This window comes from Salmo trutta, chromosome 12 (genome assembly GCF_901001165.1).
Source record: "Salmo trutta chromosome 12, fSalTru1.1, whole genome shotgun sequence".
Lineage (NCBI taxonomy): Eukaryota > Metazoa > Chordata > Actinopteri > Salmoniformes > Salmonidae > Salmo > Salmo trutta.
In genome coordinates this window covers 65,243,631-65,259,800 of record NC_042968.1, presented here as the reverse complement: position 1 = coordinate 65,259,800, position 16,170 = coordinate 65,243,631, and the positions used below count along the sequence as shown (strand labels likewise).

General features: G+C 41.6%; 1 protein-coding gene across 1 annotated transcript in view; it reads right to left on the bottom strand.

Annotated features, from left to right (window-relative positions):
* The window catches only part of npdc1a (neural proliferation, differentiation and control, 1a), a 44,761-nt gene extending 33,311 nt beyond the window's left edge, over nucleotides 1-11,450 (bottom strand). The window contains exon 1 of the mRNA XM_029769161.1: nucleotides 11,092-11,450. Coding sequence (XP_029625021.1) covers nucleotides 11,092-11,191 — 100 coding nt within the window. The 5' untranslated portion in view covers nucleotides 11,192-11,450. The remainder of the gene's footprint in view (nucleotides 1-11,091) is intronic.
* Between the last annotated feature and the right edge of the window lie 4,720 nt (nucleotides 11,451-16,170).

Sequence of the window (16,170 nt, the reverse complement as noted above, 5' to 3'; positions counted from 1 at the left end):
CACTCTGAATTTTCTAAAACTGTTTGAATGGTGTCTGTAAGTATAACAGAACTCATATGGCAGTCAAAACCCTGAGACAAATTCTGACAGGAAGTGGATACCTGATGTGTTGAATTACCTTTAAGCCTATGCCATTGAAACACACAGGGGCTTATTAATCTTTGAGCACTTCCTATGGCTTCCACTAGATGTCACCAGTCTTTACAAAGTGTTTTGAGTCTTCTACTGTGAGATCTGACCGAACAAGAGCCATGGAACGGTGGTGGCCGATTAGACTCTGGCGCGCGAGTTCATGTTGGGTACTCTCGTTCCAATACGTTTTAAAAGAGAATGCAATCGTCCGCCTTGAATGTTATTCATGTTCTGGTTAAAAAAGGCACTAATGATTTATGCTATACAACGTTTGACATGTTTGAACGAACGTAAATATTTTTTTCCCCCCTCGTTCATGAAGTGAAGTCCGGCGGGCATAGATCATGTGCTAACAACACGGAGCTTTTTGGACATAAATTATGAGCTTTTTCGAACAAAACTACATTCGTTATGGACCTGGGATTCCTGGAATTGACATCTGATGAAGAGAATCAAAGGTAATGGATTATTTACATAGTATTTTTCGATTTTAGATCTCTCCAACATGGCGGTTAGTCTGTATCGCAAAGCGTATTCTTCTGGGCGTAGTGCTCAGATTATTGCAAAGTGTGATTTCCCAGTAAGGTTATTTTTAAATCTGGCAATCCGGTTGCGTTCACGAGATGTAAATCTATAATTCTTTGAATGACAATATAATATTTTACCAATGTTTTCGAATAGTAATTATTTAATTTGTTGTGCTGATTTGACTGCCAGTTATTGGAGGGAAACAATTTCCTGAACATCAACGCCATAGTAAAACGCTGTTTTTGGATATAAATATGAACTTGATAGAACTAAAAATGCATGTATTGTCTAACATAATGTCCTATGAGTGTCATCTGATGGAGATTGTCAAAGGTTAGTGCATAATTTTAGCTGGTTTTCTGCTTTTGGTGACGCCTGTCTTTGAATTGACAAAACATTACACACAGCTATTGTCAATGTACTCTCCTAACATAATCTAACTTTATGCTTTCGCCGTAAAGCCTTTTTGAAATCGGACAACGTGGTTAGATTAAGGAGATGTTTATCTTTCAAAGGGTGTAAGATAGTTGTATGTTTGAGAAATTTGAATTATGACATTTAATTGTTTTCAAATTTGGCGCTCTTGATATTTCACCTGTTGTTGATAGGGTGTACCAGGGGTGGCACGCTTGCGTCCCACATAGCCCCTAAAGGTTAAAACTAGTTTTTCAACCACTCCACACATTTCGTGTTAACAAACTATAGTTTTGGAAAGTCGGTTAGGACATCTATTTTGTGCATGACAAAAGTCATTTTTCCAACAATTGTTTACAGACAGATTATTTCATTTATAATTCACTGTATCACAATTCTAGTAGGTCAGAAGTTTAAATACACTAAGTTGACTGTGCCTTTCAACAGCATGGAAAATTCCAGAAAATGATGTCACGGCTTTAGAAGCTTCTGATGATAGGTTAATTGACATCATTTGAGTCAATTGGAGGTGTCCCTGTGGATGTATTTCAAGGCCTACCTTCAAACTCAGCCTCTTTGCTTGACATCATGGGAAAATGAAAATAAAAAATAAATTGTAGACCTCCACAAGTCTGGTTCATCCAAGTCTGGTTCATCAAACGCCTGAACGTACCACGTTCATCTGTACAAACAATAGTACGCAAGTATAAACACCATGGGACCACGCAGTCGTCATACCGCTCAGGAAGGAGATGCGTTCTGTCTCTTAGAGATGAACGTACTTTGGTGTGAAAAGTGAAAATCAATCCCAGAACAGCAAAGGACCTTGTGAAGATGCTGGAGGAAACAGGTACAAAAGGATCTATATCCACAGTAAAACGAGTCCTATATTGACATAACCTGAAAGGCCGCTCAGCAAGGAAGAAGCCACTGCTCCAAAACCGCCGTAAAAAAGCCAGACTACGGTTTGCAACTGCACATGGGGACAAAGATCGTACTTTTTGGAGAAATGTCCTCTGGTCTGATGAAACAAAAATAGAACTGTTTGGCCATAATGACCATCGCTGTGTTTGGGGGAAAAAGGGGGAGGCTTGCAAGCACTCGATATGTCCGATTTTAAAATAGCTTTTCGGATTAAGCACATTTTGCAATAATCTAAGTACATAGCCCGGCATCACAGGGCTAGCTATTTAGACACCCACCCAGGTCAGCCTCCACCAAAATCACATTTCCTATAAGAAAAATGTTCTTACCTTGCTTGTTCTTCGTCAGAATACACTGCCAGGACTTCTACTTCAATAACAAATGTTGGTTTGGTCCCAAATAATCCATCGTTATATATGTTCGTGAGTTCTAGACACTATCAGAATGCTACATCACGGTCTCTCGCATGGCGCATTGGCGTGACAAAAAATTTCTAAATATTCCATTACCGTACTTCGAAGCATGTCAACCGCTGTTTAAAACCAATTTTTATGCCATTTATCTCGTAGAAAAGCGATAATATTCCGACCGGGAATATGCATTGAGCCTAAACAGCCGAATTAAATTTCTCCTCAGGAGCGAATCGTGCACGCGCCTCATTCAAAGGTCCTCTGATCCGCCACTTACCAAAGGCGATAATGTGTTTCAGCCTGAGGCTGCCTCGTCAACCTTCAGGTATTTCCCGGGTTCTGAGAGCCTATCGGAGCCCTGGGAATTGTCACGTTACAGCTAAGATCCTTACTTTTCAATAAACCGATGCAAGACGCACGACTCCTTGTCAGACAGGGTACTTCCTGCATGAAACCTTGTCAGGTTTTTGCCTGCCATAGGAGTTCTGTTATACTCACAGACACCATTCAAACAGTTTTAGAAAATTCATAGTGTTTTCTATCCAAACCTGAACAATAATATGCATATTCTAGCTTCTGAGTTGGTGTAGGAGGCAGTTAAAAATGGGCACATATTTTTTCCAAAATTCTCAATACTGCCCCCTATCCCAAACAGGTTAAAGCTTGGTCGCAAATGGGTCTTCCAAATGGACAATGACCCCAAGCATATTTCCAAAGTTGTGGCAAAATGGGCAACAAAGTCAAGGTGTTGGAGTGGCCATCACAAAGCCCTGACCTCAATCCCATATCATTTTTTGGGGCAGAACTGAAAAAGCGTGTGCGAGCAAGGAGGCCTACAAACCTGACTCAGTTACACCAGCTCTGGAGGAATGGGCCAAACATTCACCCAACTTATTGTGGGAAGCTTGTGGAAGGCTACCCGAAACATTTGACCCAAGTTAAGCAATTTAAAGGCAATGCTACCAAATACTAATTGAGTGTATGTAAACTTCTGACCCACTGGGAATGTGATGAAAGAAATAAAAGCTGAAATACACCACTCTACTATAATTCTGACATTTCACATTCTTAAAATAAAAGTGGTGATCCTAACTGACCTAAGACATTTAATTTTTACTAGGATTAAATGTCAGGAATTGTGAAAAACTGAGTTTAAATGTATTTGGCTAAGGTGTATGTAAACTTCCGTCTTCAACTGTATATACAGTGTTGTAACGATGTGCAAATGGTTAAAGTACTAAAGGGAAAATAAATAAACATACTGTAAATATCAGTTGTATTTACAATGGTGTTTGCTCTTCACTAGTTACCCATATCTTGTGGAAACAGGTCACAAAATCTTGCTGCTGTGATGTATTTCACCAAGTAGATATGGGAGTTTATCAAAATTGGCTTTGTTTTCGAATTCTTTGTGGATCTGTGTAATCTGAGGGAAATATGTGTCTCTAATATGGTCATACATTTGGCAGGAGGTTAGGAAGTGCAGCTCAGTTTCCACCTCATTTTGTGGGCAGTGTGCACATAGCATGTCTTCTCTTGAGAGCTAGGTCTGCCTTTCTCAATAGCAAGGCTATGCTCACTGAGTCTGTACATAGTCAAAGCTTTCCTTAAGTTTGGGTCAGTCACAGTGGTCAGGTATTCTGCCACTGTGTACTCTCTGTTTAGGGCCAAATAGCTTTCTAGTTGGCTCTGTTTTTTTGTTAATTACTTGACACATTGGAAATAATTATCTTTGTGTTTTCTCATGATTTGGTTGGGTCTAATTGTGTTGCTGTCCTGGGGCATGTTTGTGAACAGAGCCCCAGGACCAGCTTGCTTAGGGGACTCATCTCCAAGGAAGGTTTGGGAATCGCTTCCTTTTAGATGGTTGTAGAATTTAACGGCTCTTTTCTGGATTTTGATCATTAGCGGGTATCGGCCTAATTCTGCTCTGCATGCATTATTTGGTGTTTTACGATGAACACGGAGGATATTTTTTCCGAATTCTGCATGCAGAGTCCCAATTTGGTGTTTGTCCCATTTTGTGAATTGTTGGTTGGTGAGCGGACCCCAGACCTCACAACCATAAAGTGCAATGGGTTCTATAACTGATTCAAGTATTTTTAGCCAGATCCTAATTGGTATGTAGAATTTGATGTTCCTTTTGATGGCATAGAATGCCCTTCTTGCCTTGTCTCTGAGATCGTTCACAGCTTTGTGGAAGTTCCGTGTGGCGCTGATTGTTAGGCAAAGGTATGTATAGTTTTTTGTGTGCTCTAGGGCAACAGTCTCTAGATGGAATTTGTATTTGTGGTCCTGGCGACTGGACCTTTTTTGGAACACCATTATTTTAGTCTTACTGAGATTTACTATCAGGGCCCAGGTCTAGCAGAACCTGTGCAGAAGATCTAGGTGCTGCTGTAGGCCCTCCTTGTTTGTTGGCAGAAGCACCAGATCATCAGCAAACAGTAGACATTTGACAACAGATTCTAGTAGGGTGAGGCCGGGTGCTGCAGACTGTTCTAGTGCCCTCACCAATTCGTTGATATATATGTTGAAGAGGGTGGGGCTTAAGCTGCATCCCTGTCTCACCCCATAGCCCTGTGGGAAGAAATATGTTATTTTTTGCCTATTTTAACCGCACACTTGTTGTTTGTGTACATGGATTTTATAATGTTGTATGTTTTTCCCCCAACACCACTTTCCATCAATTTGTATAGAAGACCCTCATGCCAAATTGAGTCAAAGGCTTTTTTGAAATCAACAAAGCATGAGAAGACTTTGCCTTTGTTTCGGTTTGTTTGTTTGTCAATTAGGGTGTGCAGGGTGAATATGTGGTCTGTCGTACGATAAATTGGTAAAAGCCAATTTGACATTTGCTCAGTACATTGTTTTCACTGAGGAAATGTACAAGTCTGCTGTTAATGATAATGCAGAGGATTTTCCCAAGGTTGCTGTTGACGCATATCCCACGGTAATTATTGGGGTCAAATTTGTCTCAACTTTTGTGGATTGGGATGATCAGTCCTTGGTTCCAAATATTGGGGAAGATGCCAGAGCTAAGGATGATGTTAAAGAGTTTCAGTATAGCCAATTGGAATTTGTTGTCTGTATATTTTATCATTTCATTGAGGATACCATCAACACCACAGGCCTTTTTGGGTTGGAGGGTTTTTATTTTATCCTGTAGTTCATTCAAGGTAATTGGAGAATCAAATGGGTTCTGGTAGTCTTTAATAGTTGATTTGTATTTGATCATGTATATGTTTTTGCTATTTGTTCTTTGTTATAGGGCCAAAAAGATTACCCATACATCTCCATTTTGGATAGATAATTCTTTGTGTTGTTGTTTGTTTAGTGTTTTTCAATTTTCCCAGAAGTGGTTAGAGCCTCTCTCTCTCTCTCTCTCCAGTTAATGTCACCTCCCCAGGTCTTACTGATACCTACCACCTACTCTTTTTCCATTTACTGTAACAAGCACCCACTGAGCACCGACCAACACCGGACATCCATTGAGGTTGAAAAGTAGTTGAAATTTGGTCAGTTCACTCTGGCCGGACCAAATCTGAAACAATCATAGATGTCTGTTTCACAAGTTTGGACAGCACAGTAAAGTGCAGAACAATACAGTAGAGTAAAGAAAAGTACAGTGCAGAACTGTACAGTACAGGAAACTAGAGTACTGTACTCTACAGAACGCCATTCTACTGTGCTGTACTGTGATGTCCAAACTTGTGAAACAGACGTCTATGATTGGATCAGATTTGGTCTGCTCCGGACCAACCAAATGTGGTCTTTTTTGGGGGCGGATCTCATTAGAATAATAGCCAGTATGTAGAATACCAGCAAAATATGCAAAAGAAGGATATTTTTACATTTGTGTACCTATTCAGGATACATCACCATGAAGAGAATGATATTCATATCCATAATTGTGCATTTATGTATAGTACAGTGCATTTGGAAAGTATTCAGACCCCTTGACTTTTTCCACATTTTGTTACGTTACAGCCTTTTTCTAAAATGGATTAAAAAAATAAAAATTCTCATCAATCTACACACAATTCATCATAATGACATAACAAATACAGGTTTTTAGAATTTATTGCAAATGTATAAAAAAATGATTTACATAAGTATTCAGACCCTTTACTCAGTACTTTGTTGAAGCACCTTGGCAGCGATTACAGTCTCGAGTCTTCTTGGGTATGACGCTACAAGCTTGGCACACATGTATTTGGGGTGTTTCTCCCAATTTTTCCTGAAGATCCTCTCAAGCTCTGTCAGGTTTGATGGGGAGCGTTGCTGCACAGCTATTTTCAACATGATGCTCCCACCACCATGTTTCACTGTAGGGATGGTGGCAGGTTTCCTCCAGAAGTAACGTTTGTAATTCAGGCCAAAGAGTTCAATCTTGGTTTCATCAGATCAGAGAATCTTGTTTCTCATGGTCTGAGAGTCCTTTAGGTGCCTTTTGGAAAACTCCAAGCAGGCTGTCATGTGCCTTTTACTGAGGAGTGGCTTCCGTCTGGCCACTCTACCATAAAGGCCTGATTGGTGGAGTGCTACAGAGATGGTTGTCCTTCTGGAAGGTTCTCCCAACTCCACAGAGGAACTCTGGAGCTCTGACAGAGTGACCATTGGGTACTTGGTCACCTCCCTGACCAAGGCCCTTCCCCCGATTGCTCAGTTTGGCCAGGCGGCCAGCTCTCGGAAGAGTCTTGGTGGTTCCAAACTTCTTCCATTTAAGAATGATGGAGGCCACTGAGTTCTTGGGGACCTTCATTAATTTTCAAATAAATCTAACGTAACAAAAAAGTCAAGGGGTCTGAATACTTTCCGAATGCACTGTACATATCAGGAACCCATGATGTAATTCCGTTACCGAATGTAAATCAAATGTTATTTGTCACATGCGTCAAATACAACAGGTGTATTTGGCCCTTTAACCAACAATGCAGTTCAATAGAGTTAAGAAAATAGTTACTAAATAAATAATGTATTTTTTACTCCATACATTTGACACCCAAAAGTACTCATTACATTTTGAATGCTTAACAGGACAGGAAAATGGTCCAATTCACGTACTTCAAGAGAACATCCCTGGTCATCCCTACTGCCTCTGATCTGGCAGACTCACTAAATACAAATTATTCATTTGTAAATTATGTCAGTATTGGAGTGTGCCCCTGGCTATCCTTAAAAAACAAAATACAAGAAAATCTAGTTAGCCTAATATGAGCAATTTGAAATTATTTATACTTTTACTTTTGATACTTAAGTATATTTAAAACCAAATATTTTTAGACTTCTACTCAAGAAGTATTTTACTGAGTGACTTTTACTTGAGTCATTTTCTATGATGGTATCTTTACTTTTACTCAAGTATGACAATTGGGTACTTTTTCCACCACTGTGTGTATGTGCACTTGCGTGCACGTATGTGCACATGTTATTTGTGACTAGCAATAACAGTTAAACTGTAATCTCTCCATCTAACACAAGCCAGCCCCCAGGAGAATGATCACTGAATACTATTAGTGACAAGAGTGCCAGAGAGCCACACAAAGGCACTGCCTCTGCAATGACATACCTGACCTTAAAGAACAAAACACGGATGACAACAGGGAGAATCAGCATAGAAGGATGAAGTTAAAGAAGGGGCAGAGAGAGGATGGTCCTGCCGTACATACCTACACGTACGCTACGGTCACAAGACGCAGGCCTCCTTATTGTTCCTAGAATTTCTAAGCAAACAGCTGGAGGCAGGGCTTTCTCCTATAGAGCTCCATTTTTATGGAATGGTCTGCCTATCCATGTGAGAGACGCAGACTCGGTCTCGACCTTTAATCCTTACTGAAGGCTCATCTCTTCAGTAGGCCCTATGATTGAGTGTAGTCAGGTCCAGGGGTGCGAAATTGAACGTCAAGGCACTGGAGTGACCACCCTTGCTGCCTCTGCCTGGCTCTCCACTCGTTACTGGGCTACACTGTAAAAGTCCACACCTGTTGTACTCGGTGCATGTGACAAATAGCATTTGATTTGATTTCACTGCCTCTGACCCTATAACAGGGTCGGAGTTACTGGCTTGTAAAAAGAATGGAAGTCATAGGAAACAATGGGGTTACGTAATCTATGAAGTCTCAGTTGCACATTTGAAGATCAAGAACTGCTGTTTTAGTGCACCACCATCTTGCTTCTTGGAGGAGTTTTTGGAAACGTTTTATGCGCAGTGTGAGCTACTCTAGGAAGTGACGTTGCAGGCTAGCTCAGTGCTGCCCCCTCTCATTGAGTATCTAAGGCACTGCATCTCAGTGATAGAGGCGTCACTACAGACACCCTGGTTCGAATCCAGGCTGTATCACAACCGGCCGTGATTGGGAGTCCCATAAGGTGGCGCACAATTGGCCCAGCTTCGTCCAGGTTTGTCCGGTGTGGGCCGTCATTGCAAATAAGAATTTGTTCTTAACCAACTTGCCTAGCTAAATAAAAAATTTCTGTGTGCGTTTTGGAAATAATCGGTTCAAGACATACGGGGTGAAATAGAAGCAAGTATTGTTACCATGACTGTGTTAAAAAAAATATCTATTTCCACGAATATTGACCATGAAGAGCCGCCATACTCCCCTTATGGGGGTTCCTGCTTTCTGAAAACATTGCTTGCAGAACCCCGGTCAGCCTTGAATTTGAAATCCTCAATGAGAGGGGGCAGTCCTTCTCCCCTGGCCTGAACTCACCAATTCCGCATGTGTTTTTCTACTGCTCATTAAAAAAAATGAGCTTTTGGTCTTGGCGGTGTTGTACGTTGTGGGTGTGTTATGTTCATTATATTGTACCCTGGCAGTTAATTTAGCTTGTTCCTCGAGTCACCGTAGCAACAACCTAGCCACTCCCACTTTCTCAAAAGTTAGAATTAATCTAAGATAAATCAAGAAATCTGTCATTAATTTAGCCTTTTTTGCAGAGATCTTGGTCGCGCGATTTTATATCTAACTAAGATGTTTGGTGCGTGAAAATTTGTGTCTCGTGGAATGACGACAAAGACTTTATTGAAAAATCCCTACTGTTGACCAATCACAGACGAAGGCTCATATGCGTCTGCTCCGAACTTCGGCTTGCTCCCCAAAACATGTTGTGTGCCCGAACTGCCGAGGTCCAAAATGAACAAAAACGTCACAAAATGGTGTCATAATATATGCACAAACTCTTCCAAACTGTTTCGTCTGGGAAGCCTACGGATGCCCTAATGCTCCCGAATCGCTCTCTCTCTCTCTCTCTCTCTCTCTCTTAACCTCTGAATGCTTGGCTATTAAAAGCCAACTGACATTTACTCCTGAGGTGTTATAGAGTTACAATCTCTATAACCACTGTGGTTATTATCTGAACCTGACGGTCATCTACGAATGTTTAAACGTCTCGAAGAACGATCTGGCCTAAATGGAACAGCCAGAAGAGGACTGGCCAAACCTCGGAGCCTGGTTCCTCTCTAGGTTTCTTCCTAGGTTTCAGTCTTTCTAGGGAGTTTTTCCTTGCCACTGTGCTTCTACATCTGCATTGCTTGCTCTTTGGGTTTCTGTATAGCACTTTGTGACACCTGCTGTTGTAAAATGGGTTTTATAAAATACATTTGATTGACTGAGCGGTGTGAGTGGTCAGTGAGATAACGATAATGTGTGTGTGTGTCCGTCCAGTAAAATGAAGAGATTATGTGTATAAGAGTATCTAGCAGTTGTGTTTCTCATATGGCCTTAGTGTTGAGAGCTCAGGAGAGATTATCTCTCATAGTCAGTCAGTACCTCTCATCTTTGGCACCAGATATCGTCACATAGCAGGGGGATCGCCTCCCAGACATTACTATTCTAGATGCACTCTGGGATCTTACATATCACACAAATTGCAAAAATGGTATGATATACAAATTGCTACATTTGTAACATATCACATGAAATGGGTGACATGGTACACAATCGGATGAGGTAGCGCACAAAAAAACGGGACCACTTGACTCGTGAGCACCACTTTCAAAACTACTGGTTGAAATTATACGAGAATGCATCTTTAATTCTCTAATTCATCCTTTTCAATCTCATCTCTCTCTTATAAAATGGTGATTTAAAATGAGGTCTACATTTCGAACATGTTCATGGAAATAACATTTGAATTAAAACCACGTAGTGTGTTTGATTAGATTTACCCAATGTGAAGTGTTTTTTCCAATAACAATCTGCCGTATAGGCTAAGCCTGCACATAATGATTTACTTAAAAATGATAGATTGTTATATGAATGACAACACATGTCAAGCAATATAGGCTAGACTACGTCCATTTGCTAGGGTATACAGTATATTGAGAATTCCCTTTCCTTGTTCCCTTTTCTTAGTTTGCTGATCACAACTCCTAGTCACGCACTAAGCACAGTGAGCGTTACATAAACACAACTGACTTAACATATCCAATAAACATATCAATTTCAGTGCTCTTTAGACAATTTTCAACCCAAAATAATCAGCCAAATAATGTTATTGTATATGTTATGTTTGCTGTTGTTTTTACATTGAATTCAGGCTGTTTTGAGAATCCGAAGACATTATAATAAGGCATAATTCTATAACTTATATGAGACAGAACAAAACTATATATTTGTATTTTATTTGTTTATTTGTAAACAGTTTCACTTGTGCTGTAATAAATCGATATGCTTACCTGGCATACTTGCACTGACAGTGGCGAGAATGACACACAGGAGAACCCCGGGCAGAAGCGAGGCCCGGGGTTGTCGTTCGATCCGCTTCGAAGGCAGCATCCTTGAGAGGACTTCTTTAGGAACCGTGAGCCAGACACCGGGACATAGGGTTGGTCATCATTCCCCCTACTCGTTTTCAGTGCGAAGTGTTTTCCGTGACAAATAAATCCTACACTGGTGGACAGTCCGGTTCACGGTCTATGTGCCGCTGATTAATCCGTAGCACTGCTAAAGATCGCGGTGCGCAAATTGAAGTAAGGGGAGGCGGGGAATTCTGCAACCGAGAGGAGAGATCAGATGGAGAGGCACCGGTGAACTGCGGCGGTAGGCTACGTAAAATCTTGGTGTCGGCGTCATGACGCGCTTAGAAAACAGGCTTGATTATTTGTTTATTTGCCGAATTGACAAACAGAGCGCAGGCAGGTAGGGGAAATCCAGGTGTATTCTGCTGTTGCCTCCAATGTTTGACGAAAAACGGTTTATTACATTGTCTCTGGTTTAACCACTATCGGTCGCACATAAATGGACGTAGGCTTTAACTCACGTTCTACCATCACCGATGTTCTCACTGTAGCGAGGGGTGGCGGCATCACTTATCATCTAGTTTGCAAGATAAGAAACGCAATGGAAAGTCCATGATTATAATGCCATAGAAAGGTTTTATGTAGGTCTAAGCAGCTAGTTTCCACTATCACACTTTTCTGAGAAAACCACATTGTTAACATTTGCCTATTTTCGTGCTATGACAGTGTAAGTCCCAGAAAGTGAGCACAGCTTTAGTGCATGTGGGTGTTAGCATCGATGAGGAAGCTGACTTCGTTATCATATGGGTCCTAGTTAGAGCACACATCTAGAGTTCCACTGTCAGGGCTGATGCAGCTGAATGGCTTCAGGCCTTCTCCCGTCTGCTGGCAGTAAAAGGGGATAGCTTTATTGCAGCTAGCCATACCGTACATACAGGGCTGGTTTCTCGGACACCGATTTAAAGGTGCTGCATGGTCAATCCGCAATCCGATTTCTGCGTTGGCCGTGCAGCATTTACAGTGATAAGGCCTATGCAGAAGGCAGGGCATTCATACTCCGCAATTGCGTCACACGATCTACATGGCACCTCCGACCACATTTTGGATCAAGTATAAATTGCCTCTAAACCTAGTCCTGGACTAACAAATAAGCTCAATGGAAATTCTCCATTGATATAGGTTTTCTGTCCATAAATAGGCCTAATCTGTGTCCGGAAAACTGGCCCACATAGTTTTTGTAGCGGTATTGCTCATTGGGTGTGAGAATAAAAAATAAAAAAACTAATTCCCATGGCTACATTACCCCTTTTATCTCAGAGTACTCTTACGATATGGAGTGTGACTAGTGGTTTACCTCATGGCTTGGAGGCCTGTCTGGCTGTTCCTGTGCTCTCTTCTTAGCAGAGTTCCTCTAGGAGTGACTGGAACGCTCAGACTGGGCTGAAAACATGTCACTTGAGGACCACTGAGAGAACTGAAAAACATGATGGACTGGAGACAATGTGTGCCTGTCTCAATAGACTAAAGTGGCTTATTTTTTTCATCGCCTTCCCTTCACCTGCACTGATGTGAGAGTGGATCGGGAAACTACACTGTGCTTTCAGATCATTGCAGATGAAGGAGAGGACAGAGGAAGTCACTTTAAAATTCACAATTCAGCTGTTTGGACATTGGTCAAATTGAAGGCTCACATCTGATGGGCTGCTTCTTCTTTGAGGTGAGGAGCTTGGAGTGACCCAGACTGGGCAGGGAGAATGAGTGGGTCTGGGAGGACATCTTGGATCGTGTGAGAGAGCGCACCCTGCTGATCAGTGTAGGGAGCAGAAGCTGCAATACAGATATTATTACTGATGTATTAGTAAAACCATCACCACAGTGGTAATAGGACAAGCCGTTTACAAGGTTTCAAATATCAGAAGCTCACTGGAGCGGAGTACCGGCACCTAAAATGTTCTACTGCTTGAGCTCCTGCACCTCTTCTAGAATATTAGCTCTAAAGTATTGTGGAGCTCCTACACCTAAATATAAACAGTACCGGCACCCAAAATGAGTACTGGCACCTATTTCAGTCCAAGTCAAGCACTGGAGGTAATATAAATATCAAACTTATCCTTTTTGCTCAGTCATTTGGGTGAGAAATAAAGTTCATATCAAATCAAGCAATTGTAATATAGGCCTATGTTCTGCCAGGAATGATGAGGATTAAGTAAGTAATATAGGCCTATCGCTAGTGGTTTGGTCGTAAGGCAAAAATAACACTATTGACATTTATTTTAACCTTATGTCCAGTGTCCTTGTGTGAGACCAGGTCAGTATACTGGGCCTGGCTTAAAGCCTGTGCTTTGGCACAACTCTCCCCTGAAAGGAGAGGATTTTTTTATCAGTCTCCAAACCTCACTATAAAGCAGTGAAACAAGTACTGAAGTAGGGTTGCAAAGGGTCAGACATTTTCCATGGGAAGTTAAGCCCTGGAATTTGGGGAATTTTGCTTAAATTCAACAACAAAAAAGTTAGCTTTTTTATGTGTATCCCACCTTTTTTGTGGGATACACATGGCCTATTTTGGTTAAATTATCCCCAATTCAATGGAATTGAAACCCTCTGCATGAACAGTGCACTCTTCTATCACATGTTCAGCTGATTCTCAAGATCTTGCACACTAATGAGATGCTATTGAGCTCACACTACTACACTGTCTGAGCCAAGGACTACATGCTTTCTGGTAAGTTTTGATTACAATACTGGGTGGGGTGAATATATTTTATGACATACATTCTTTTTTGTTAATTAGTAAATAGTAGCCTACAGCAAAGTGTTTAAATCATTTCTAACTTGTTAACAATTTCTGTTAGTTAGTTTTTGCTACCATGTGGGGTTTAGCTTGCTTGAGCCTGCTAACTGAGTGTTAATTCACCCGTTTCCATACATGTTTCATTTTAAAACATTTATCTTACAAAATGAGTTGTTTAATCTAACTGCTTAACTATTTATCTGTACGTGGAATTGTATTTAGTATTTTCTTTACTAATTTTTCCACAAATCTTTACAGGAAAATGCCATGGGCACTATCTGATGTGTGGAGACATTTCACTGCAGCCAATGTAGAAGGAAAAGCTGTGTACATTTGCAAATACTGTGCCAAATCATATGTGAAGAATGCAACAAAGATGCAGAATCATCTGGCCAAGTGCATAAAGTTCCCTCAGTGCTCACAAGCAACCTCTGACAAAAGTCCCTCTACTTCTATTCGAGGGGAAAATGTTGAATCAGACACCTTATCGATAGCAACAGCTCATGGTCCTCCTGGAATCAGATGCTTTTTTGACTCAATGGAGGAACATAGTCAGAGAAATGCTGATGAATGTCTTGCTCGAGCTGTGTATGCAACTGGTTCACCTGTGATGCTCATAGGTAATGTGTATTGGAAGAGGTTTCTGAATGTTCTTCACCCAGCATACACCCCTCCAACCAGACATGATTTATCTACTCAGTTGCTGGATGCCGAGTTCAATTGAAGGTGAATCATAGAGAAAGCAGACTGCATTGCAATCATCTCTGATGGGTGGTCGAATGTTAATGGGAAAGGAATAATTAACTACATATCCACCCCTCAACCAGTATTCTACAGGAGCACAGACACAAGGGACAACAGACACACAGGTCTCTACATTGCAGATTAGCTGAAGGCAGTCATCAATGACCTTGGACCATAGAAGGTATTTGCACTGGTGACAGACAGTGCTGTGAACATGAAGGCTGCTTGGTCTAAAGTGGAGGAGTACTACCCTTACATCACACCCATTGGCTGTGCTGCTCATGCATTGAATCTGCTCCTCAAGGACATCATAGCACTGAAAACAATGGATACACTCTACAAGAGAGCCAAGTAAATGGTTAGGTATGTGAAGGGTCATCAAGTTATAGCAGCAATCTACCTCACCAAGCAAAGTGAGAAGAATAAGAGCACCACATTGAAGCTGCCCAGCAACACCCGTTGGGGTGGTGTTGTCATCATGTTTGACAGTCTCCTGGAGGGGAAGGAGTCTCTCCAAATGGCCATATCACAGTCTGCCGATATGGACAGTCCCATCAAGAGGATCCTCCTGGATGATGTATTTTGGGAGAGAGTGGTAAGCAGCCTGAAACTCCTGAAACCTATAGCAGTAGCCATTGCACAGATTGAGGAGACCATGCCATCCTGTCTGATGTTCAGACTCTGCTTGCAAATGTAAGAGAAGAAACCTGTCCTGCCCTGCCCACTTCACTGTTGCTCCAAGCAGAGGAAACTGCAGTTCTGAAATGCATCAAAAAGCGTGAAGTCTTCTGCCTGAAGCCAGTACACGCCACAGTGTACATGTTGGACCCCAAGTATGCTGGCAAGAGCATCCTATCTGGTGCAGAGATCAACAAGCCCTATGGTGTCATCACTACTGTGTCTCGCCACCTTGGCCTGGATGAGGGCAAGGGTCTTGGCAGTCTGGCAAAGTACACTACCAATCAAGGGCTTTGGGATGGAGATGCAATATGGCAGTCGTGCCAACATATCTCATCAGCCACCTGGTGGAAGGGACTTTGTGGATCTGAGGCTCTTTCCCCTGTTGCCTCCATCATCCTCCAAATCCCACCAACATCAGCCGCCTCAGACTGCAACTGGTCCTTGTTTGGGAACACACACACCAAAGCGCGCAACAGGATGACCAATACAAGGGTTGAAAAATTGGTGGCCATCTGGGCAAATTTGAGGCTTTTTGAGCCTGACAACATGCCATCCTCAACAAGGTTGGATAGTGACAGTGAAGATGAGGTAAAAGGTTTATGTTTGTGTCCATATATGGTAAATATATCCAATTCAAAAAACATTACAATTAAATGGCATTAATATTAATTTGCATATTTCCATTCATTCCCACAGAAAGTTTCCACCTCTGAATATTCCCTAAAATGTGCAACCCTATACTGAACTAAATGAAAAATCGACCTGGATCCTGGCTCATTGAGAAGCTACGAAGCACACGG